At 35.0% G+C, this 26,828-nt stretch overlaps 1 protein-coding gene across 4 annotated transcripts in view; it reads left to right on the plus strand.

Moving 5' to 3' along the window:
* NIPBL (NIPBL cohesin loading factor) overlaps window positions 1-22,440 on the plus strand; it is a 161,514-nt gene extending 139,074 nt beyond the window's left edge. For 3 of the 4 annotated variants that reach the window (XM_032205487.1, XM_032205490.1, XM_032205488.1), the window contains 19 exons: window positions 48-194; window positions 1,413-1,547; window positions 2,924-3,022; window positions 4,306-4,359; window positions 6,431-6,539; window positions 7,181-7,317; window positions 8,994-9,134; window positions 9,459-9,552; window positions 9,658-9,812; window positions 10,076-10,166; window positions 13,881-14,054; window positions 14,605-14,795; window positions 15,535-15,642; window positions 17,017-17,217; window positions 17,656-17,802; window positions 19,233-19,528; window positions 19,859-20,033; window positions 20,687-20,872; window positions 21,438-22,440. In XM_032205487.1, the coding sequence (XP_032061378.1) occupies window positions 48-194; window positions 1,413-1,547; window positions 2,924-3,022; window positions 4,306-4,359; window positions 6,431-6,539; window positions 7,181-7,317; window positions 8,994-9,134; window positions 9,459-9,552; window positions 9,658-9,812; window positions 10,076-10,166; window positions 13,881-14,054; window positions 14,605-14,795; window positions 15,535-15,642; window positions 17,017-17,217; window positions 17,656-17,802; window positions 19,233-19,528; window positions 19,859-20,033; window positions 20,687-20,872; window positions 21,438-21,803 (3,006 nt within the window). In that variant the 3' untranslated portion in view covers window positions 21,804-22,440. Of the gene's footprint in view, window positions 1-47; window positions 195-1,412; window positions 1,548-2,923; window positions 3,023-4,305; window positions 4,360-6,430; window positions 6,540-7,180; window positions 7,318-8,993; window positions 9,135-9,458; window positions 9,553-9,657; window positions 9,813-10,075; window positions 10,167-13,880; window positions 14,055-14,604; window positions 14,796-15,534; window positions 15,643-17,016; window positions 17,218-17,655; window positions 17,803-19,232; window positions 19,529-19,858; window positions 20,034-20,686; window positions 20,914-21,437 lie in introns of all 4 variants that reach the window. The other variant, XM_032205489.1, reaches the window with a different exon arrangement.
* Window positions 22,441-26,828: the final 4,388 nt, after the last annotated feature.

Genomic DNA, 26,828 nt, shown 5'->3' on the forward strand with positions numbered 1-26,828 from the left:
AATACTTATTTCTTATTTTGGATTTGTGTTTTATTTGTTCTTTTCAGCTGGATATGCAACGAGGTGTTCATGGGCGGTTAATGGATAACTCTACTAGTGTACGAGAAGCAGCTGTGGAGCTGCTTGGCCGATTTGTGCTCTGTCGTCCTCAGCTTGCTGAGCAGTATTATGACATGCTGATTGAAAGAATATTGGTATGGTGACTTGTGATATTTATGATAAAGTAAATATCATTGGGAAACTTGCTTTCAGCAGAGCTTGTATGTTTAGTAATACAGAATTACAAACCCAACAGTGTATTACATCTCATTGTTTGAGGTACATCATGCTTGTAAGACCAACCATGGAAAATGCATCACTTGTTTCCAGTTAGGCTTTTTTGCATCAGAAAGTAAACATATGCAGAAAGTTGTACTGCAACAGAACCAGGATTGTATTCCTTTTAATTCCACTGTTAAGATGCAGATTATGTGAGAAGAGGAATTCCATATCTCTGGATTTTGAGAGATAGGTTACTGAAGGCAAATTGGTAGTGTGAGACAATGAAGAAAGATTGACAGCACAGTATTCTAAAGTTTCCATTTGTAATCCAAAAGAAAAAAAAATATAAAACTACTATGTTTTTCTATGATGTGTTTTAGTTTTATAAAAGGTTTCCTGTTAGAAAGTTACTTTTAGTAGAGTTAGAAGTTCAGGTTTTGTATAGGAAGTGTTTTTTGTCTGAATGTTCAGATAAAATACAAAGTTAATTTAACTATAAAGTAAAATTAGCTTTTAGGATCCATGTCATGTAGGTTTTTAGTCAAGTACTGCTCATTTACTGTATTTATGTAATAAAACATGTTTGTGAGGGGCTCTAGAGATAGCTGGCTCCATATGCTTACAAACATGCATGAAATAATTCATGCTGATGTTCAGATAAACAGGTTTGAATATGATCATATGATGGCTCCTCATCCATCACCTCAGACAAAGCCTAGGAAAATGGAAAAGGTTAGCTGCACAGGGCTTATCCATAAGCTTTGTCCAAAAGCTTGAAGTACTACTGTCCAGATCTATAGGGGTTTTATGTGTTCAGACAACACAGTTAAAGCATCACTACATCTAGCTTTTAAAATCATGGAGTGGAATTACACATATGCATCATCATGAGCTCCTATACTAAAGAAGGTATAAGTGAAGGAAGCATTTCAACATAAAGGGCACTCAAACAGTCCTTTAGAATTGTTGCAAATAAAGTGGTGCAAGTTATGCTGACCTTTCATATAAGTGCTCTCTAGAATATTTTAGCTGCCTTTTCTAAATGCATTCTATAAACAAAGTTGGTTGATCTTCAAATATTAGTTCATATAACACAAATTAACTCATACATCAGAATTGTTTACAAGAGTGCAATGCTTTTATCCTCACAGGATACAGGTATCAGTGTCAGAAAAAGAGTCATAAAGATACTTAGGGATATCTGCATTGAACAACCAACATTTCCCAAAATTACAGAGATGTGTGTGAAAATGATTCGAAGAGTCAATGATGAAGAAGGCATTAAGGTAGAGTAAAATGTATCCCTTGGGATTTTAGTTATCGTTGTTCTGGTGTTTCTATTTTTTTGACAAAAATAACTTAAAAAAAAATATAAATTACATTGCTTATTTGTAAAGTTTGTGATTTATATTTACTTTTAATTTCTGAGAGAGTAACTATTTTAACTTCTTACATTGCTGACTTGTTTTTCTTTCTCTCTTTGTTTTCTTCAAGTTCTTACGTATAGTTAAAAGATCAAAAAAAAAGTTATTTTCTTTTTTTTTTTTTCTGCTTGCAAGAAGTGCCTATAGTACTTTTCTAACAAGTGAAATAGGCATATACAAATCCCTCCTGCACACAAAATAAGCTTTAGGACAAAATTAAGTGCTTGAACTTAGTATATACCAGACATCTAAGTTCTCTGGTCTTAGGTATTTTTTTGTGTTGGTTTTTTTATTTTTTTGCATTAATTCTGAACATTTTATTAATCAGTTACTCACCCTGAAATGTTACTTACGGGGTCACATTCTGCTTTTTCTGCACTGTATGTGCAGAAGAACACAAAAGTAAAATAGGTGGGTAGTTAAGAATACATCTGTAATAATTTTGTTTCACACTTTCAGTGGGACTTGAAATCTGCAACTTTAAAGTTGCACTGTATATTTTTACCACTTGAGACTTATTAATACCAAGTGGCGTTCAGAGAAGACTATTTATCAAGAAGTAGGATCTAAGGCAGATCAAAGGTGCTGCTACAAAAGGAGCTTGACCTTGTTAGCTCTTTTTTATTCGCTTTCCTTTACCACAACCTCATAAAAATGAGGTGGTGTCTAAAATGTATTTTTTTTATGCCTTCATGGACAAGGAGATGTATGCTTTTTAAGCAATGCAGAAGTAATTTGGTTCCCTTTCACTCTCTTCCACCTTTTCCACCATCAAAAACATTGAAAGGGAACCTTATTCTAAATTTGGCTAGAGAGACTTGGGTTCTCTCTCTTCCTTAGCTTGTCACAACTGTTCTGAAGACTCCAAAATAATCTACCACTGCTGCTAATTCTGCTGTAGAAATCATAATCTTGTGTTTAGTTCTTATTTTCTTAGGGTGCTATGTTTTCCCGAGAAATGCAAATTAGAACAGGAAAGTTATAACCATTTGTAAAGAAAATGGTTTCTGTAGCATCATTTCCCAGTGAAATGTTTAGAGGCTAGTATAACTCCTGTAATATTTGATCTGGGTCTGCCTCTCATAGCATTCTTTACAATAGTCTCACTTAGTTTGAACAATTCCTCATGAAATGGCATGTATCATCAGCAAATCTACTGTATGGACATATGAGAGATAACATCTATGTGCCAAGATAAGCTTATTTATTTTTGCTAATTCCTTTTTTTTACCCTTCAGAAATTAGTAAATGAAACATTCCAGAAGCTCTGGTTTACTCCAACTCCACACCATGACAAAGAAGCAATGACCAGGAAAATACTAAACATCACTGATGTGGTATGTTATACAAATTTGAATTGGGTTATATGCAGAACTTGGTTATATTTTTAGTGTCTTTGAAATATTAACTGTAGTCTTTTAAAAAGCAAAAAATACACAACTAACTTACGTATCAGATGTACGTATCTTACATATCTTTATGTATCTCCTAGCATTGGATATGTGTGAGAATTATTCATCCGAGAAACTTTAACTCGTGAAACATAAACTCATGAATATGCTGCCAATGATAACTGGGATCACCTTATATTCCAGTTGTGTAAAGTACTTCTTCAATTAAAACATACTAAGTTTCTACTATACATGATATCTCCCAGCAAATGCTAGTAGCAGCATATAGTTGCCTAGCTAAGAATCACAGAATTGTAGGGGTTGGAAGGGACCACAAGAGATAATAGGATCCAACCCCCCTGCCAAAGCAGGTCCCCTAGAACAGGTTGCCCAGGTAGGCAAGAAATGGTCTCTTAGAATAAAAATTCCTCAAACAATAGATAACATTTATTTTGAAAGATTAATAAACTTTCTTAACAAATACAGGGTCATGTCCTCACCTATAGTAAACTAATAACTGCATAATTGTATCTACGTTGTGGAAACAGTGAATTATACAGCATGTCTCAAAAATCTGTTTCCAATAAAATGCTTATACATTTGTAGTGATAATGTGTTGTGTAAAATCACTGTGCTGAGGTGTTTTAATATCAATTTAACAAAGCTGTAAAGATCAAGTAAGTCTACTTAAAATTGTGTGCATATTTATCCTGCTTTTCAATATTTTTACCAGTTAAAAATGTAGAGTGCATTTTTCCAGACTTAAGTCAGTCAATTTGACTTGAGCTTAACTCCATCCTTCTGCTAATTCTGCTTGAGAGCACCTGCAAGCTGATCTTGATACATGATGAGAGTTAAGGATTGGTTTGTTTCTATTAAAATGTGTGTGTGTGTATACACACATATATGCATTTTAATATGTGTAAACACATGTTCATTTTTGATATGCTCTAACGTGTAAAAAAACGTTGTTCTACAAAACCAAAATTTGCAATGGCCAGTAAAATATGCAGACCTTGCATTTTATGGAATATATATATATAGAGAGAGAAAGATATATAGATAGATAGATAATATATATATGTATATATATGAATAATATACATATATAAAGATACAAAATCATCTTACTGTTGCATATTTGCTGTTCTTTAAAGATGACATCTGTATTGAAGTAATATTTCTTCAGGTTCCTGTTTTAACCAGCTTATTCTCAATACTGTTTTTAGGTTGCAGCTTGTAGAGATACGGGGTATGATTGGTTTGAACAGCTTCTTCAAAATGTAAGTAACAAAATTTTAAGGTATGACATAATCATTGTAAGAATATTAATATTTCTTTTGATACTGAAACACATTGGAGGGGTACTTCAAAAGCAATCCTTTACAATAGACAAATTCAATTAATGCCCTTTAAACACTTGACTTTTTTTTTTAATCTTTATTGCTGCAGTTTGTCTCTGACACTAGTTTCTCTATTTCCATGTAAAAAAAAAGTTCTAGAAATATTTCACATTTTGGTTTCCAGTTTGGGAGGTTTTAGGTTTTTTGTTTGTTTGTTTGTTTTGCTTTATTTTTTAATTTCTTGGTGTCTTCAATAATGAGTGACATAACATGAAATCCACGGTTAAGGTATTTAGTTCTGTAATGAGCATCTGGTGCAATGTAGATTACTTTTTTTCAGTGATAGATACATATATTTTCACATCTAATATATCTGTTACACAGTTTGTAAAAGCAATGAGTATCTAAAGTATTCCTTACTTCTACATTATGTTTTACCCTCATTTTTCTAAGAAATTAGCTTGTTTTTTTTTATATATATATATCAGATTGTGGTATCTTTCTCCTTTAATGCTTGTATGCACTGATGAATTTTAAAGCAAAATTAACAAAATCATCAATAAGGAACTTAGAAGTCTCCAAACATTTTACTTTAGCCTGGAATGCCAAGAAAATAGTTAGCCAAGTATATCAGCTTAATTCTTACACTGAAAAAAAAGACTATGGTTTGGGTTCAATCCATGTTAGATATTAAAGGATCTTCAGGAATACAATTTCAGTATCCAAAGTTTGATTACTAAGTTCATAAAAGTGTTTTATTTTAGACTGATTTTTTTGTTTAATGACAAAAAAAAAAATCTTTTGCCTTCTCCCTGTTTTTTACCTAAGCATTTTGAAAAGTCTTCTATTAATTGCTCTTGGCAAGTATGACTAAATTAATATTATATTTCATGAAGCACAGAGTTAGCTTTCATCCCAGTGAAAACATCAGTAGAACTGCTCTCGTCTATCCTTTTGTCACACTTAATTTTTCTTTAATTCTCTTGCATTTTGGTTTGATGTTTTTTTTACTTCCTTTAAATTTTTCTTTACCATGTAGCTTTTATGGAGATGTTAAAGAAATTATTTTGTAATACAAAATCCTTGTTTACTTGTAGTAATTATTATAAAACCAGTATTTATCCAACGTAAATGAATGAATGAGACTAGAGAGTCCTAGTGGAGAAATCTTAACAAGTTAGAGAGTTGGGCAATCCCCAACAATAAGGAAGTTTATCAAATGTACCTGGCAAGGGGCAACCCTGAATACATGTGCAGACTGGGATGAGAGGCTGGAGAGCAGCCCTGCAGAAAGGGATCTTAGAGTCCCTGTCAACATCAAGTTAAATATGAGTTACCAGTGTGCCCTGGCAGCCAGGAGGGCCAGCCTTGCCCTGGGGTGCATCAGGCACAGCATTGCTAGCTGGCTGAGGGAAGGGATTGTCCTGCTCTGCTCTGCGCTGGTGCAGCCTCGTCTCGAGTAGTGTGTGCAGTTTTGGGTGCCACGATATAAGAAGGACATAAAACTATTATTACGGGGTGTCCAAAGGAGGGCTACAAAGATGGTGAAATGCGTAGAGGGCAAGATGTATGTGGAGTGGCTGAGGCCCCTTGGTTTGTTCAGCCCCGAGCAGAGCAGGCTGAGGGGAGGCCTCATGGCGCCCTGCAGCTCCCTCACGAGGGGAGCAGAGGGGCAGGCGCTGAGCTCTGCTCTCTGGGGACAGCGACAGGACCCGAGGGAACGGCATGGAGCTGGGACAGGGGAGGGTCAGGCTGGGGCTTAGGGAAAGGCTCTGCACCCAGAGGGTGGCCGGGCACTGGGACAGGCTCCCCAGGGTGATGGGCACAGCACCAAGCCTGAGGAGTTCAAGAAGCCTTTGGATAATGCTCCCAGACATTTGGTTTGATTTTTAGGTGGTGAAGCCAGGAGGTGGACTTGTTCATCCTTGTGGGTCCCTTCTAACTAAGGAGATTCTATGATTTTATGAATGTAGCCTTTCTACTGAATCATTTTCTGTTTCATCTGCTATAGCTTTTGAAGTCAGAAGAGGATGCATCCTATAAACCTGTGAAGAAAGCCTGTACTCAGCTTGTTGACAATTTGGTTGAGCACATCCTTAAATATGAGGAATCTTTATCAGGTAATATTATTTAGAATCCAGTAGCTAATCCACTTTGCATTTTAAATGCAAATAAATGAATATTGTAAGAGCGGTTGGTAAAATTAATGTGATTTTAATTAATGTGAAATTACTGTTTGAGAATTCCTATTACAAAGCCTGTTGTAATGAATTCTTGCATACAAGTTCATTATTATACAGTGTTCAAAAGTACATAAAATTTTCCTAATTTTCTCTAGCTAACCACAATAACGAAATTACTTTTAAAATACTTTGTCCGAAGTTTTAGGTCACTAAAAACAGATACAGAAAACTTTATTTGCCTAAATGTGTTCTCCAGTTGTAATAAGAGTCATTGGCTGGACCAGTGTTCTGTATACAGTATTTAAGAAATAATAATGTCTTTGAAGCATCCCTGTTTCTTATTTCACATATTTTGTGATCATATACAAATGCATCATATACTATATAACATAAAACACATTATGTTTTTGTCTCTAATGCTCGTACCTAATAAGAATGTTCTATATTGACCATGAAGGATATGTCATGGAAGAGATTGTCATGGAAAAGATATTCATGTGATAGTTAGGCCATATGTTTTTAATAGATCAAGTAATACTTGGATCTCATATCATTTGTGTATTTTCTAATTTTTACAGATTCTGACAACAAAGGCGTGAATTCTGGTCGCTTGGTTGCTTGCATAACCACTTTGTTCTTGTTCAGCAAAATCAGGCCTCAGCTAATGGTCAAACATGCCATGACCATGCAGCCATACCTCACCACTAAATGTAGTGTAAGTAGAGAAAACTAGAGTATCAGCCTTATTTTTTCCCCAGATAATTAAGCATAGAAATTAATGGCTATTTTGCATGCTTAACAAAACTGAAGGTAGGAAAAGGGAAATAAAGTTGTGTTTGTGTTTCCTGAACATCCTACCTTCTGAAGGTAGTAGGTCATTTTAATGGTCTGTGTCACATCTAAGATGCTGTTCCTCACCTTCTCCTCTACATTTTACAGCCAAATGAAACTGAAATGTTTACTGCCTCTTTTTCTGTTAAAGACTGAAAACCACTTTTTCACCTGTTATAAAATCGTTTCTTAAACTTGTTTTGTTTTCCAGTCACAGTCTTAAAAGTAGTTAAGATTTAATACATGAATATTAAGCCTAAAGGCTTAATCTATGATTCCTTGAGACGTATAGCAAATATATCAGAATGAAAATGTCCTGCTCTGTTCTTTAGCATTTCACCTCTTCCTACCATCATTTCCACTTATGCAGCTCTGGTTTTTTTGTCTCTCTATAAGACAGTTTAGTTCACAAAAATGTTATGGAGTTATAATGGTAAACCAAACACTCCATTAAAATGTCCCTCTGCCTCTGACATATTGTGGGGCTTTCTGCCATTTTGATTAGCACAGTGGGCTCAGTGAAGTTTGCAACAAATCCCTGATCAGGCAGAAGGAGCAGGGCAGATCACGCAGCCACGGCTAAAGGAGCATGGCTGAGTAGGTGGCAGTACCCCATCATAATAGGTCAGTTGCCAACAGAAAGACAGGTTTTTGAGAGTCTTGTTATCAGATGAGCTTGTAGGTATATCCAAACATTCTCTGTGTTTAGCTTTGAATCATTCTCTAGGCACATCTACAACTGACTTTTCGAGCTGCTTCCAATCAAACAGTATAGGAAACGGGTATCCGATTATACCCCTGATTACACTTGCTACAACATCTCTTTAGCGGTTTATATACATTTTATACTTACATAGGTTGAAATGAATTGTAGAATTAGTTCACCACAGTCAGCTTGAATATGTAAATAGTTTGATAATAGCATATGAAAATTATGCTATAATGTTAAATGAGCCTGAGTTGTCCAGAAAAAAGTCATTTTTTACCGGGGTGTGTATTTAATATATAAAGTATTTTCCATAGATTCCTCACTTACAACATGTATATAGTCATGATTATGCAAATTAATAATAATTTTAATTGTAATTTCTACATTAGTGGACATAATTATCTATTTTGTCTAAGCAACATTCAGCCGTAACACAACTTTGTTGCTGATACCTGTTGCCAGATGTTGTGTTCTCTAGCATGTGTCAGAAAGTGTTCTGCAAATTTGTTGTAAAGAAATAAAAAAATAAATAAAGTTGTCAAGACCAAAAGTTGGTAAGTTTTCAGGCCTGTTCATAGCCTTTATGAAAGGTGAAGTTCTGCTTCAACAGATTTTTTTTCCAGAAGTTCCATAAAAAACAGGAACTAGGTTTCATAAAAATTAGTAATATAATATCAAATCTAAACAATATAGCTCTAAATAATATAAATAACATTCGAAATCTTTACTAAATACCTCAGTCATATCTTATGTAAGATCTGTGATTTTTCACTGTCAGTTCATATCAATAATACTTGTTTAATAGGTAACATAGCCAGAAATATTAAATGCTCTAAATACTTCTTTTTCAGACTCAGAATGATTTCATGGTGATCTGCAATGTTGCAAAAATCTTAGAGCTTGTAGTGCCGCTAATGGAGCACCCAAGTGAGACCTTCCTTGCCACTATTGAGGAAGACCTCATGAAACTCATCATCAAATATGGCATGACGGTAAGCTTTTAATTGCTACTATTCAGTTGTTGATTCAATTTCACATTCCAAAATGTGTGGTTTTGATTTAAAGAAGGTCTTTCTTCATTACAAAGTTGCTTATGCTGGTCATGGGACTTATGAGCCACAAAAAAGGCAATGTTCTTGGTTTACTGGAGTTTGTGTATGTTGTTGCTATATTTTAACAATTATGAGTTTGGGCAGTTTTTCAGAGCAATCTAGGAGATAGACTGTTAGAGAGTTTGTTTTAATTCTGTATTGTTCTATAGAACCCTCAATTTTAAGTTCTAAGTATGTAATTCATTTGTTCTTTCTTGCTCCTAGGTTGTTCAGCATTGTGTGAGCTGTCTTGGGGCTGTTGTGAACAAGGTCACCCAGAACTATAAGTTCGTGTGGGCCTGTTTTAATAGATACTATGGTAAGTAAAGTCATAACGTGTAATTTTCACTTTTCAGTTTTGGCTACAACTCTTAGGAATGAACCATATTTAAACACTGTGGTTAAAACTTTTATCTTACTGTAGGTGCACTTTCGAAATTAAAAAGTCAACACCAAGAAGACCCCAACAGTACAATACTTACTGCCAATAAACCAGCACTCCTTAGATCACTTTTCACTGTTGGCGCACTGTGTCGGCATTTTGATTTTGATCAGGAAGATTTTAAGGGTAACAGTAAGGTAAAAAAAAAACAAAAAAAACTTCTATTTACTCTCCAAGTCTTACATATATTGAATATTTGAGTTTTATTTGAAAGCACTGTATTCCTAGCTGTTCAAAGCTATATTTTTTCAAAATGTATGCGATAATGTTTTGAGGTTTGTAAGTATGTGCAAAGTCCGTGCAGGAAGACTGTTTCTCTTTTTCTTTTTAATAATTATGTTTTTGAAAGAGATAAAAACATGTTTCATATTAAGTATTATTCTTGCTTTAATTTGCTTAGGTTAACATTAAGGATAAAGTACTTGAACTGCTGATGTATTTTACAAAGCATTCAGATGAAGAAGTACAGACGAAAGCCATTATTGGCCTGGGTAAGAAATATTAATAGTTTTTATTATTTTGCTATACAAAACATCTATGCTTTCTAGCAGGAATTCATGTATTTCTATAGTGGCAAGGGAATTTGTGGAAAAACAAACTTCAATACATGTTTTATTTGAGAAATTGCTAGAGAAATGTAGTCAAAAGGATGCTAGTTGTTTACATCTGCAGCAGAATAGATGCTTTTGACAGAGAAAAGTTTTATGATTTGTGTCCAAGTCTTAAAAAGCAGCTGATTTCCAAAGTAATGGAGATGTTAGTTTTTTCCCCACAAGCAGGTATGTTGTATCTCCAAATCTTGTTTTTCAGTGCACAAGACATGGTTAAAGAATAACTAGAAAAAGTTCTGGAAAAATCTTGAGCATTTTAAGCGTAGGGCCAGATCTTCCACAGGAGAACTCTGGTAGTTTGTACCAGCTATGAGGGTTTATTTTGTACAGCTGTGTGAATTCACTAGGCTCTGAGATGATGCCATAGCCTAACTATCACTTTTTCTTTTAGTATTTTGTCTGTATTTCAATTTTAAATTCTCTGTCTGAAGGCATTAGTATGGTATCTCGGTGACTTGCAATACTGCATGGGCTGCCATTGAGTGTGGTCTTTTATCTCATTCATCCTCTGCTCCAGGACAGAAACTGTACTTGTGAGAGAACCTTGTTTGGGTAGATAGACCTTGGTTTCTAGAAGAGTTCAGTTCATGATTAAGGCTTAGTCTAAAGAAAGTTCTCTCTCATGCATGTGAGCTTGCTGTCACCTAACTGTGAGCTATAGTTTCACTATGGTCAATGATTTGCCTCCTTATGCTTCTGTGTTGACGGCTTTTTCGATGGCTAGGAAGGACTGTGAGGATAGGGACCAAGACTTGATCTGATATTCTGTGAGAAACCGTTCCAGACAGCTGAGCAGGATTAATGACTTTGGAGTTGCCTCAGTTGCAGAAGTAAGGATACAGTGTTCTGGATTACCTGGAGTTCTGGGCACTGCATCAAGGGCACATTTCCATAGTTCAGTCCAATTTAATTGTCTTCTTCTGGATATTCCTTGTAGGACAGGGGCTGCCATGCTAACCATACACAATTGCTTTACTCATGGATGCTGACAACATTGCATTAGCCAAAAATGTTGCTAAATTGCAGACTGAAGTGTAATCAATTCAGAGAAGGAGTATAAGTGTGGGTGGCTATCAGTAGGCTTTTTCAGACCTTTTTCTCTCTGCCTTTAAGTACCTCAGTCTTCTTTTTAATTAAACCTCAAACAACTGTTTTAAGTGACTTACTGATCTCACCTACATCCTGGTTCCGTTTTGGGGTTAGCTGTTGTATGCATGGAGATGTAGACAGTGGAAAAGTTCTACCTTATATCCTGGTAATCGAGTCAAGTTGTCAAATCACTCAACATGTGTGTGCAATAAGAGGAAAAAGAGTAGCAAGCTATTGCAACATTTATACACAGTAAATGTGTCACGTGAAGAATGCGTACTTTTCTATCAGTAATTATTAGTGTGTCCTTTCGGTAATGACAGTTAACAGTTTTAGTCTTTGCTTTGGGATGTGTCACCCCTGTTGAGGGATTAAGTTTAATCATAAGTCTTTTGGGGCCTGTTTATAGTTCTTTTCCCAATGTGTACTTGCAAGGCAGGTCAAGTATATGAAATTTAGGTAGTGAATTTAGCTAAATCTAAGTTTCTAACAGGTAGTGTCTTATTAATGCCAATTTCAGTGCTGACTCTTAACAGAGAGAAGTATGAAGAGAATTAGTGTGACTGCAGCTCCAAGATGTGAAGTCAGTCCTTAAATGAACACAGCAGATGCTTTTTTTTTTTTTTTTTTTAATCTCCTGTGGGAGATTCTTATGCCAAATAAGATTTCTCCCTGCTTACTGGAGATGGAATATAAGAATTTCCCTGCAAATCCTGGTATATGAATTACAAACTCATATAAGCAAGTGAATGAAGAACGGATTATGGGTCATTCCACATACATGCACATGCTTTTGTGGTTTTTTGTTTGTTTGTTTGTTTGTTTTTGTTTTTGTTTTTTTTTCCAAATTAACCTTAAAAATAGATTTAACTTGCTCAGAGGTGGTCAAGTTATAAACATCATTATACATTTGTACAGAGTACACAATTATACTGTGTAATTCAGAGACCATCATCATTCCTTTTTTTTTTCCTCTTTCTCCTTCACATCCCCTACCTTCTGTCCATTCCTTGTTTTTAGACTGAAATGAGGTCAGTCACACTCAAGTCTTGCCTTGGACTCAGACATTGCCTACGCTGTATTCTCTGCACAGGGCCATTTTTAAAAATCTGGCTTATTATACCCTTTGTTACAGCTATTTTTATACATTGTGTATTTTTTTCTCACATTTTTTTTTTCCATTTGTCTTTATATGTTTTCCATTTGTTCATTCAAAATATTATTTTCTTGTGGACATAAACAAGATATTTAATGGCTCCTTTATTTAGAACAGTCAAAAAACAAACTGACTAGTAAAATTTGTAAATAAATTTTGTAAATAAAATAAATTAGTAAAAATGACTAGTTTAAATTGGGAAATATTTCTGTTACTGTTTTTTGTGATACAGCAAGAAAGTTTGTTAGCAGCAGTCCATAGAATCACAAAATGGTTTGGGTTGGAAGGAACCTTAAAGACCACCCAGTTCCAACCCCCTGCCATGGGCAGGGACACCTCCCACTGGCTCAAAGCCCCATCCAACCTGGCCTTGAGCACTGCTTCACAGCTTCTCTGGGCAACTTGTCCCAGTGCCTCACCTCCCTCATAAGTAAAAAAAATTCTTTCTTATATCTGATCTAAACTTACCCTCTTTTAATTTAAAGCCATAACTGTTTGTCCTGTCACTGTGCTCCACGATGAAGAGTCCACCCCCAGGCTTTCTGTAGGTCCCCTGTGCATCTACAGTCATGATCTAAAATGGTATACATCGTCACTAATTTAGATTACAGTTTTAATGAAATAAAGACTTCTCTGAGTAAGAATAACCAGTTCTTTGTCAAGGGTAAAGCTGCAGCTAAAACCAGTTTTATAGTATGTATCTTACACCAGATGTAGTTTTGGGAGTACATCAGATAGTTTTCAAGAGACCTTAATAGGTGTATGAGTGATGACAGCAGGAAGTATAAATTTTATTTTACTGTGTTCACTATGTTATTTTCAACAAACTTATTTAAGTTTGTTAAAAATAATGTTTTTTTTTTTTTTTAAACAAACTTATTTATTTATTTATTTAAATTCTTGTGATATTTACGAAATTTTTCCGCATCTGATTTGGCTTTGTATGAATAACTCTTAACAGTTTTGGCACAATGTTTTTATCTAAATGTAACAAGAACAACAGGTTATTTTTAGTAATTTTCCTCACTTTATCTTCTAATCCTAATCATTCAGATACAGGCCAGTACACTAGTTGTGCTTCCAGACCCGTATAACTCCTCTTCCAGGAGCTGTCCTGGGTCAGCACCTTGTCTTATCAAGAGTATTGCTGTTGCAGCTGATAGAACTCCTTACAGGTTTTGGATGGTGTCCATATGAGAAAATAATTCTGTTTGGACTAGAAAAAGCTATGTTGCTGTAGGAATCGGAAGGCTATAAGTTTAATACCTGTATTTTGAAGCAAACTTAAACAGAAATACAATTTCTAGATGATGATAATGTGAAATATTTCCTCTTTTTTTCCCCCTTAGGATTTGCATTTATACAACACCCAAGCTTAATGTTTGAACAGGAAGTAAAGACCCTGTACAACAGCATTCTTTCAGATAAGAACTGTTCAGTAAACTTAAAAATCCAGGTGTTAAAAAACCTCCAGACCTACTTGCAGGAGGAGGATACGCGTATGCAGCAGGCAGACAGAGACTGTAAGTGTTGAGTTCTTCGTGCTTATGAGGCATGCAAAATCTAACTTTCTTGCATACAATTACCATACATGTGAACAGAGTCACTCAAGATAGTTATCTATGTATAATATTGTATACAAAGTATCCTGGAAGAATTTTCAAAACTCCTGTGCATAAATAAATTAAAGTAAAATGAAATTGACATGTAGTTTATTATTAACATTCAAGATGTGTAAATCCTGGAATATGTCATTGCTGTAATGATGATAGTAATACTTTTCATGAAAATCTCTAGGGTGAATTTTCAGATACAAAATAACAAATAGTACGGATTTTTTTTAAATGAAAAACTTTTTAAGAAACAAGAGTTTAATTTAGCTTGTATCTCTCCAGTTTTCTTGAATAATATTTACCATCAGATTGTTACACTTTTCATGAGATCATAAAACCCATTCTAAGACAGCTGAAATGTGTACAGATAGTAAAGCTTTAAGATCAGTATGTATCAATTAATGGCAAAGTAAATGATTATACTGTGGTGAGTGTGCTATTGCTTTTGTCTATTTTACAGGGAAAAAAGTAGCAAAACAGGAAGACCTGAAAGAAATGGGTGATATTTCCTCAGGGATGAGTAGTTCCATCATGCAGCTGTATCTCAAACAGGTCCTTGAGGCTTTCTTTCATACCCAGTCCAATGTACGCCACTTTGCTCTAAATGTCATTGCACTGACATTAAACCAGGGTCTCATCCATCCTGTTCAGGTACGGCAGGCCTCTCTGATGGGAAGGGAGGGTTGTTATTTTCAGAGATTTTTATGCTTGCTAGATAAGTTTCCAGTTTTTCTCTTCCTATTCTGTTAAAGTAAGTTCTTATTGTGGCAAGGGGCCTTTACAGAAAGCATACTTTGAAATATGTTCTATGTTGATTAGCCAGTGAGATTCCAAGCATCATATTTTCTTGTCTTTGGATCAAGCTGCAGAAATCCAGACAGTGCCTCAGTGCCTATAGAGTACTTATAAGTACACACATTACTATTCTGTTAAAAGAATAAATTTCAGGTGTATGCCAGGCCTTTTTCTTCCTTTGATTCTGCATACTGGAAATTGTGTCATCTTGCCTCCACCTCAATACCCGTATCCGCCAGCATCAGAACTGTCTCCAGATATCATCTCCATTACTCTTACATAATATTTTCTATAATTATTTTTAATGCTGCAGCCATCATGCATGTTCAGTCATAAGTGGTTTTTTTAATGTTATTTTTTAGAGTTTGAGAGAAATTGGAATACTGCCTCAAACCTTGCACAACTGCTATTATTATTTATAGTGCTGTCTCTCTTGTATTTGCTTGTAAGAAGTAGTGAGGTGATCAAATTGCACAGCTTCCTATTTTAGTTTCTGCAGTAGTCAGAATACAAGAACAGTGTGATGGAAGAATAAACGCTGAGAAAGAGGTAGTAGTACAATGACTCTGAATAATCATTTTGTTTGTTTTTCAAGTGTGTGCCATACTTAATTGCTATGGGCACAGATCCAGAGCCCTCTATGCGAAACAAAGCCGACCAGCAGTTGGTGGAAATAGACAAAAAATATGCCGGGTTCATTCATGTAAGTAATTCTAATTTAAAATTCTACAGAATTTAAAATTCTACAGAGTACCATTTGTTGATGGTTTAACACTTGAATATGCCTCAGGTGCAGAAAAAGAATATAATGTAACAAATAAGCAATAGCGATAAGCAGTTATAAAGAAGATCCCAACTCTTTCCCCTACTCACAGGTTTCTCTTATTAGAAACATAAAGGATGTAATAGTATATAATCATTTGAAGCATCTCTTCTAGTCTAAAATTTTCTTTAATTTATAAGTCACAATGTTATCCACATTGGATAGTACATAAGAGTATTTATTTAGTAAAAGATAAGGACATCTGTTTCATGTTCAGCAGCTGCTTACCTTTATCAGCAGATTAAGGAAGAGAACTCCTTGTTCACAGTAGGGATCCTTAGTGTACATGCATTAGAATTTTAGGATGTTGAGCCTTTATGAATTGTAATCTGAACAGAAGGAGCATAGGAAGGTGTTTAGAACTGGGGGATCTTGCTAAAGGAAAATATGAAAGTTAAGTGAGGACTTGGGGAGTTATGGCCTAGTGCCATTAGTTCTGCTTAAGAAGTGAAACTGCAGAATGCTTACCTTACTTCGGAAGATCACATTCTTGGTTCAGTGTATGTACTAATTATGGAAGTTCCCAAATCTGCTTGTATTCCACTGAGATGGGGACATTGTACTGTTCATGGTATACAAGCACATACCTAATAGGTGAAGACTAGCAGAGGAGATGTGTTCTGCAGGCAGCTCAGATTTGAGACAATGTATACATGAGAAGGTAACTAGGATGAAAAGAAGCAGAGATGTTATGTGGGTAGTTGGATATGCAGTCTACCTAAAAACTCAGTCTGTTCTGAAACTAGAACAGCAGCCTTGAAACAAGTAAAATCAGATGAAAATTCTGTCATATATGCAAAAAACACCTTATTTTCTTTCAGTTCATTTGCACTAATATGAACTCAGTATTGGTTTCACTACAGCCGTATGTAGTTGGTAAAAGATTCTCTTCATGTATGAACATTTCAGTATTTTTGAAAGTAATTTATATAGGAATAACCGGCTGCAGTTGGGAAACAGACTAGCTGTATGGTTCTGACATAGAATGAATGGTGAAAGATTGCAAGACATTTTGATCTCTTCTACAAATGCTGATTTAGTGTTTGCCGGCTCAAAAGGGAGTACCATTGTAGTGCACGTTGGAATGATAAACTTAGACGAGCACCACTTACAAGGAAATAAGCTAGGAGATGTGTTACTGGTTGCTGTTAACAGGCATTTATTTTATTGCCCTCTGCAAAAAAAATTTTGTACATTTCAGTTTTACTGCTTGAAAGCAATTGTTTAAATAAAATAAATACTTTTCCATTTCAGATGAAAGCAGTGGCTGGTATGAAGATGTCTTACCAGGTACAACAGGCAATCAATACCTGTCCAAAGGATCCTGTAAGAGGTTTTAGACATGATGAATCATCCAGTGCATTGTGTTCACACCTCTACTCAATGATTCGGGGGAACCGTCAACACAGACGAGCATTTTTAATTTCTTTACTCAACCTCTTTGATGATACCGCAGTAAGCATCAACTTTCCTTCACCTAAAAAAAAAAAAAAACAAAAACAAATACAGAATTACAAGCCTTAATTCTCTTTTCACAGTGTATTTTCATTATATAATTTTTGATAACAGTATTTCCTTACTGTGTTTTGATTTGCTTTGTAATATGTGCTATTTACCTATATAGTAGAACACATTTGTTACTGTTGCATCATTCTATATCTTTCTATACCCAGTTTGGATTGATCAAAAATTACGTATCTTCAGGTATGGCTAAATCTTGGAAGTGGTCTTTAGAGTGCTGTGAGGTATATCTAGAATAAAATTGGTGATAATGTTTTTTGCTCCAGACTGTTAAGAACACAGGAGAAGTGTATAAATCTAATGTATTTATATTTATAATCTAATGTATGTATATTTATATGTACACTTACATAATTTTTTCTTTAATTCCAGAAAACAGAGGTGAATATGCTCTTGTACATAGCAGACAATCTAGCCTGTTTTCCTTATCAAACACAAGAAGAGCCACTGTTTATAATGCATCATATAGATATTACACTATCAGTTTCTGGTAGCAACCTACTACAGTCATTTAAAGAGGTATGTGCCTTTACATTTTAATATATTTGTTGCAGTGGCAACATAAGCTTTTCTATGCTCTGGTCAATTTCTCAATGACATCAGTACTATTATTATGACATAGACAAGCAGCATTACTTTGTAACTAGTAGTTAAAAAACAAACAACACTTTTCTGTTCTGGCCTGGATCTGGAAGATGTTAATTAAAAATATTCCTTACATTGCTGCTTACGTTATTAACAAAGAATGCAGAATTTTACGATACTAACGCTAAAAAACCATCATTCCCTAGTATTTCTGAATAATAAAAAAAAATCCTGAACCCAGAAATACACGAACCTGGAATCATCATTAAATACCTATTTATTGTGGTTGTTTTAATAATAATCCAGTTTGCTGTTTAACTTCTTCTGTTGTCAAGTAGCTGCCGGCATTTTCATGTGTGTCACCTTTACATTGTTTACTTCAAGACAAGCGTATATATTTGATTTCATAAGGTGGTATATAAGAGCCCCATTCATGCTGTAGTATCTGTTGTTATGGCAATGCATAACACTTTAAGAAGAAGGCCTCTATTTCTCAGAGACTTCAGCATCTCTACTTCCTTGTCAACATTTACTGTTAAAGGTTAAAGCTGTTAGGAAGCAAATCCACTTCAAGAATTTGCAGTCTGATTACTAAGTACAAGTTGGTGTTGATGCCTGCAAAGTACACTGCTTTGAGTTCTCATCCCCAACAAAGCTGATTTTTAATCTGCTAGAAAAAGACAGTACATTCTTCAGATTGGGCACCATTGTGTAGCACCCTACATAGTGAGGATGAGATCCTGACTGGAACATCTTAAAGTTCTGTGTTATGGAAGATCATTGTAGATGCAGTGATAATACAAGTGTGAAATTCTGCAGCTCTATAAGTAGTGGAACTGATTATTAGTAACTCTGTGTATGTGTTTGGAGTCTTCCTGGTCAGCAGTAGGTAATATCACAGAATTTTAGCAGAGGTGAAAAAACAGCTGGGACTAGTCTGTACCAAAATACATATGTAATGCACACAAATGATATCCAGGTGACAGAAAATGGAATTTTCATACCAATTGATTATAATGGCAAAGTAGAGAGCCTTCAAAGGCCTTTTTCTGGCACTAACAAACTTGAGTAGTCTTTTAAGACTGCTGTGGAGTGCTTGTTGCTTCACTTACTTCTGTTTTACCCACTTTGCAAAAAATGTGGTCTTTGTATGAGTTTTTTTATGGAGGAGATATGGGGGGAATTGAGCACCTTTTTGCCATAAATAATTCCAATCTTAGAATATTTAGTTATGAATTAATAATAATGTTCATGGAATTCTTGCTGATTTCAGCCAATGATGATTTTGGAAAGGTGTTTTAGAAATATGCACGATGCTATTTTACGCTAATTTTGGAATGTGTATTAATTTCTCTCTCTCACAGTCTATGGTGAAAGACAAAAAGAAGGAAAGAAAGCCTTTATCAGATGAGGAGACTGAGAGTGACAGTAACAGTGGTAGTGAGAGTGAAAGTGAAGAGGAAGCTTCTAAACCTCGGAGGTTACGGAAAAGAGTAGATTCTGATTCAGATTCTGATGAAGAAAACGATATAAATGCTGTGATGAAATGTTTACCGGAAAATTCAGCTCCTTTAATTGAATTTGCAAATGTCTCCCAAGGCATATTACTACTTTTGATGCTGAAACAGCATTTAAAGAACCTCTGTGGATTCTCTGACAGGTAAAGATACTTATAGTCTTATCTTGTCATCTCATGAGTTCATTGTAAGGATTAAGTTTGGCCATGTTTTGTTTTGCTTTAATGATTGTAACTAGTTGTTTTAAACAACATATTTGTATAACAGAAAAAACATAAATGAAAGATGTTAAATGCAATGAAACAAACTTTGAGTTAGAAAAAGCAGTGATTTTCTTATCAGGATGTCTATTGTATATGAAATGATGAAAATACGACTGCTTATATTGAATATTTTAAAAGCTTTTCCTTGAAATGGTGATTATTTCAGTGAAATCCTTGAACAAGCTCTTCTCTCTTGTTTTGCATAAACAGTAAAATTCAGAAATATTCTCCATCTGAATCTGCAAAAGTTTATGATAAAACTATAAACAGGAAGACAGGAGTGCATTTCCATCCAAAACAAACTCTGGATTTTCTGCGGAGCGATATGGCTAATTCCAAGATCACTGAAGAAGTGAAGAGGAGTATAGTAAAACAGTACTTAGATGTAAGTAAAATTGCTGCAGCATATCTAAAACTCTTCTAAAAATTAACACAAGACAAACTTGAAAGCAGATGCTCAACAAATCAAATGAGGATTTCAAAATGCTGTGTTCCTGGTATTCAATATTTTGATAATTCACAACTTCCTTTTGGGATATCTAGCAGGATTATCTTTCAAAGTCTTGTAATAAATGTAAACACAACAAAAATAATTTCAAGTAAAGGATATTCATCTTTACAAAATATTTTCTAATTTTTGGCATCCATTCTGTATACCTTTCCTTCATAATTTGTTCCCTTTAATCCTGCCTACTTCCATCAGAGGGCCATAGACTAGATCTACTGGATTTAGTTTTTCTTTTTATTCTTTTTTACTTTTTTTTTGGCAATTCTTTAAAAAAAAAAAAAACTGGAGAAAACTTTCAAACTATGGAATAGAGAAAGCTTTAGAAATATAGTAGAAAATGAGAGGAAAGTACGTAGAACAAGATATGTGAATTGTTCAAGTTGTCTGCCATTCATTTTACTGTGTTTCTTTATCTTTCGTTTTTTATTATTATAGTGTCATATAAATGTTTATTTTGAAAGTTACAATATGGACTGATCTGTTTTGTGATTTGTTCTTTTTTTTTTTTTTGGTTTGGTTTGGTTTTTTAGTTCAAGCTCCTTATGGAACATTTGGATCCTGATGAAGAAGAAGAAGATGGAGAGGTGTCAGCTAGCACAAATGCTCGGAACAAAGCAATTACCTCGCTGCTTGGAGGAGGCAGCCCTAAAAACAATGCAGCTGAGACAGAGGACGATGAAAGTGATGGGGAGGATAGAGGAGGAGGCACTTCAGGGGTGAGGCGGAGGAGGAGTCAACGTATTTCGCAGCGTATTACGTAAAATGATTTTTATGTGCTTATAAATGTCAGTCTATTATATTAAATGTACACCAAGTAATGTAATCCACATGAAAGAAAGCATTTTGTAGATAGAGATTCTCTACTTAACCGTTTATACAACTTTTGTAGAAAGTTTAACAGAAAAGACAATAAAAAAAAAAAAACAAACTAGAAAATGAGATTTATCCAGTATAAAAAGTTATTAATTTTCCTTTGGAATGTACTGTGTGTTATCCTTTTTATTGTTGCCAAGTTTTTATGTAGCTTTATGATTCATGTGTATATATAATTTTATATATCAATAAGAGATAAAGACACGGGTACAAATTAAGAGTATGTGGTTTTACAAGGATATGTTAACCCCTTGGCGCTGGCGGTCGCGGTGCGTCTCATTGCCGGCAATGGAATGTGTGCCGGGAAATCCCAACTCCCGGCGTCAAGGGATTAAAAGCAATAAAAGCAATAATTTCACTAAAGTTCTTTTGTGTAACACTTGGTCTTTTTTCCCCCCAATGTTTTAGTCATTGAGAAGGTCAAAACGAAATTCAGACTCTACGGAGTTGGCTTCACAGATGAATGAAAGTGTTGATGTCATGGATGTCATCGCTATTTGCTGTCCAAAGTACAAAGACCGACCACAAATTGCAAGAGTAGTACAGAAAACCAGCAATGGCTTCAGTGTTCAGTGGATGGCAGGCTCCTACAGTGGCTCCTGGACTGAGGCTAAGCGCCGTGATGGCCGCAAACTGGTGCCTTGGGTAGACACTATTAAAGAGTCAGACATTATTTACAAAAAAATTGCTCTAACGAGTGCTAATAAGCTGACTAATAAAGTTGTTCAGACTTTACGATCGCTGTATGCCGCCAAGGATGGAACTTCCAGCTAATGAATTTGTACATGCAGCCAAATTTACAGGAATTGAAATAACAGAAAAACTTGAAATATCAACTTTCTGGCAAAAAAAAAAAAAAAAATCAGTTAAATGAAGAGTAAGAATGGAACCTGGGACGCAGGAAAAAAGAAGGAAATGTTTGGTAAACATTTTTGTGGGAGCTTCCTTCGCTGTTGTGCAGCAGAAACTTCTCAGTTCATTTTTACTCCCACTGTATTATAGTTTAACAAAAATTGTTTATATCTTGAAAAAAACTTTCTGTTTAAAAAAAATAAACAAGTGAATGTTGGAAATTAGTCTGTTAATGTTCTTAATAAAGTGTTCTTGGAGTTTAACCTAGCAGCGGATGGCTTTCTTTAGCTTAGCCCAGTTTCCAGGGAAGCATTGTTTTTTCCAGGCTGTAAAATGGCAGAATCTCCTGGATATATAATTTATTCTGTTGAAGAAAAAAGAGGAAAAAAAAAAAAAAAAAAAAAAAAAGCATGCAGTATCTATGACCTATCTGCAGGAGGAGTTTTTGTAAATGTAGATTTTGATGTATTAGGTCACCCTGAAATAATACAAGAAAAGGGATCCCCAGCAAATCTGGTGGAACAAATACTGCAATAAATTTTTTTACTTCTCTTTGTTACTTGTCTGTTTCCATTTGAATTTCTTATTGTAAAGATCTGTTTAAATCCATTTATATTATTTTGCAGTCTTTTATGTAAAATTTACTATATCAGTGGTTTTCAAAACAAGACATAAGATATTGTTTATACAGTTTGTATAGGCTGACTTCTGAATAATTGGTATCTTTTTATTTTTATCCCTTAAAGGGTGTAAACACAAGTTAACTCCAGGGTTTTATTGTATCCTGCAATATTTAGTATTAACTATATGATTTAGCACTGTGCCAAACACATTTTCAAGAGTACATTTTGATATAAAAAGAAACTATAGTTTATTCCTTGTATGCTTCAATTTCTTTCTAATGCTGTCCAAATGGTAATTTATGATAGTTTAAATTTTGGGAAATCTGAATGACTATTCTGCTTGGGCTAACTGGCCATGTATGCATTTCTCTGGGTTAATATGTAGAGGTTCTTGTCAAAAGGAGATAGCTACCAGTATCTGAGGAGTGAATGGGTATGAATCTGAGTCATTATGCTACATTCCTTCACAAATGAATTTTTTTAAAAAATGTTTGTATATTAGACTATTTTTTTTACTAATTGAAAGATGTTTTCACATTTTGTAAATTGAAAAAATGCTATTGAAAGCTTTCAGAAGCATTAGCTTCGATTGTATTGCCACAAGCCTTTCATAAGCAGTTTGACTTTCTAGATAGCAACAAAAGCAGCAGATTTGCAAACAAAAAATCTAAAACATCTAACTTTCTAAGGGAGTATTAAACCCTGCTGTGTTTTCAAATGTATTTATCTAAAACAGATGTTCCTCAATAAGTAAATCTTTCTTTATGTTTATTTTCTATTACAAACTTAATTTATGGTAGGACATTGCTTTTAAGAAACTAGCATGCAGAACTCTAATATGTTATTCAATTTGTGAGGAATAGTAACAGTATCCCAAAATATTCTTGTGTACAGAAATAACATTAAACTGAAATGATTAATAACTCCTCAGAATCTAGTTAGTAATTGTTCCTATGGGAAATGCCTTTTTGCTGTTTCACCACTGGAATTTTTCTGAACAGAAATATTTTAACACCTTTTTGTCTTCACTATTGATGTTTTCTTCACTGTACAAAAGGCACATCTCAGGCTAAGATAAGAATTGATAAAATAGGGAGAAGTAGAAAAAGTAGAAATCACCCCTGCAGCTCTGGGTGTAGAGCATTTTTGTAGCAAATTAAACACTGTATTTCTCAGGACCAGGAGCAGCTTTTATAGTGGGAATTTCATGTATTCACTTTGAAAATAGCGGGGTTGTTTGACTTGTCACAAGTTATTAGTAGAAAGGTGAAAATACTTTGCAAGGGAAAACTCCCAAATTATAAAAACAAGAATTTCACATAGAAATACAATCTCAAATGAAGCTATATCACTAGCCTGTTAGACATTTCTGATGCTATTTGTATTAAAGCATCATATTTTTAATAGGTATTACAAACATTTCTGTGTTCATAAACCATTTTTTCCTGATAATGTTGCTTTCCCAATAGCAAAGAGTTGTGTGTGTGTGTGTTTGGGTTTTTTTATTATTATTTTTATCACTTTGTTTGGTATTTATTAGACTAAAATTATAAGAAAAATTATAATTAATTGTCTAAAATTGTCTTAGTTGAGAGGATTTGGACTATTACGATATTGTGTGGTATGCCAAAGGGCATATATGCTCCTTGATGGGATCTGTTGACTATAATATAATACAGACTTATAAAACTAATTACAGATAATTAAATAAATAAGATTCTCACTAGTTAAGAGTTGAATTTCCCCTTCTGTACTATCCGTAATAAGACTTAGTGTTGTTTTGCCTACCACAAGCATTCAGATTTCTTGCCATGAAAGAAAAAGGCAGCAGGGTTAGTTTTGGGGAAGCAAATCACTGTGTGTAATGCGGGCTGATGGTTTTCAGCAGCACAGAACAGCCCCAGGCTGCAGCTGAAATCAGTGCCGCGCTCAGCCTCTGAGCTGCAGCCATGGGCTGACCAACACGAACCATGTTACTGGCAACATCATGTACCAAGATAAGGGTTTTTTAACTTTAATTAAAAAAAAAAAAAAAAAAAAAAAAAAGTGGGCTGGGGGAGGGAAGTGCTGCAGTGCAGTAATTGATACAATAACAGGATTTTACTCCTTTGTTTTAACATAGCTTTGTAGTATTTTTTAACTGTATGGCTATAGATTTTTACATACATAACAATTACTGAATTTTTTATTCTTCCCGATTTCTCCCTTTGCATACAAGTACTGTACAAGCAACCTTGTTGTGGTAGCTTGCATAACAAAGGGATATTATCAAGCTTTTAGAATTAACACCAGCCATATTGTACTTTTAAGAAAGCATGGATACTTCCACAATCTAAATAAGAAAGATAGTTATTTTTAATCTTCCACCTCAGTACTGTAAAATTCCAGAAAAATTCTTGAATATTTTCATTATCTGCAGCTATAAAAGATCACAATAGTTTTTGACAAAACTTTAATTACAAATAAGTATTTTTTTAAATGATTCAGTAATGCCCTTTTGTATTTTTTTGAGGTTGCTTCTATCTGGGACTGATGTATAAAGGGCAGTGCTCAGCATAAGTATTGTAGAGAGGTGTGGCCATTAAAAAGTTATTCACAATTTCAAAATCTGAGTCAAACCTTAGCATTTGTCTTGCTGTTGTGATGTTGCTAGTGAGAACATTGTTAATGTAGTATAATTTGGTTGATTTGGTTGTGCTGAACATTAGTTATAACGTTAAATACCTTGTAGCACTGCAATAGTTCCTAAATGTATTTGTGGCTCGTGAGAAAAAGTTTGTAATCGAGTCTGACTTGTCTGGTGCTAGTTAAACAGCGGCCTAATCAGCAAGCGTTAACATTCAGGTTAATTAATGGATCGGTCCCATTGATCCTTGCTGTAACGCTAATAGATTTTTAACTCCAAGCCCCACACAGGTATCAAGGGAGTTGACTGAATGCTCCTGAGTCTTGTGTGCTAGAAATAGGGCTCCAGGCACAAGTCCTGTAGCTTAGCTGGCTCCCGCTGACCGAGGAGCCGCACCAAAATCGTGCAAGCGTCTCCAAACCCCTCCAATTTGTCATTAAAGTACTGCGTTGTAATGGGTAAGTGAGTTCCTAATGTAAGTGGTGAGTTTTTAGATTTCATGGTTCCTTGGCTTAATATTAAAGTGTTACTGTTATATGCAAATAAATTCATAGTATTTTCATATTTCATTTATTTAAAATAAATGTTTTAAAAGTTCAGTTTGGACCCTTGCACGATGACATTTGCAAGTCTTTATCATGAAATGCACATACACTTCATCAATCCCTTCCTCACTGTGCTCATAATGCTCAGATTATGCCTAGGGCGCATCAGGAAACTATTTTTGTGTTCTGAGAGAATTCTTGCCATTCTTTTTTCAGTCCATCAGACACATCTACATTGTTCCTAATTCCTACATGATTCAGACGTGCTCTTTCCCACTTGGTTTTGGAGTTGTATTAGGAAGGGATAGTCGTCGTTGGCATTCAAGTAATTACACACTGAGCTGTGAAATGTTTCTCTCAAACATCCACAAAAACCCTTAGCCTGTGGGTTAGTTCTGGGGGGATTGAAGGGGAAACTGGATCCTGTGGGGAACAGCACGAGCTCAGGCAAACACACACCGTCTTAGTGGGTGTACAAGCCAGCAGCATCCATGTTAGCAATCATCTCTCCAGGCCAGGGGATCTACAACACCAGAGTTGCCCCCGTTACTGTCTGTGACACAGAGGGGCAAGTACTTCCCAGTCTTTCAGTGACTATTTAAAGAGACTTTTTGTTTTCATTGAGCTTTTCTGCATAACTGTACTTAGCGAAGCTGTGTTGAAAGGCTCATTTTTTTGTTGTTGTTTTGAAGACAAAGATCCTGGTGCCTAAATGCTGTGGTGGTGATGCAGCTGATCTCAGCCCACCACCCCGCCAGCAGGCTGACTACTGAAGGGTAACACCTCTGCTTTTGCAGTGTAACATCTTTTGGAAATGGTACTCCTGAGCACTAAACCACATCAAATGGGGCAATTCTTCAGCTGCCATTTCTGGATAAGAATTTTGTTCCCCCCTTCCTCCAATCATCCTTTCATTATCATTATTATTGAACGTGAATCAGCTCATTTGCAATGCACTCCTCATTTCCTGTCACCCAAAACAGCTTCTCAATTTGTTTTACCTACTCCTTTCTGGCAATGCTCTTTACAACACAGAAAGTTACAGAATTCATTTTTGAGAGACCATGCAGGGAATCATCTGTTTCTTCCTCATTTTTTTTTCTCTACCACAGCCTGAAGACTTACACTTCCTTTGTACTGCAGCCTTCTTTCT

This window comes from Aythya fuligula, chromosome Z (assembly GCF_009819795.1).
Source record: "Aythya fuligula isolate bAytFul2 chromosome Z, bAytFul2.pri, whole genome shotgun sequence".
NCBI lineage: Eukaryota > Metazoa > Chordata > Aves > Anseriformes > Anatidae > Aythya > Aythya fuligula.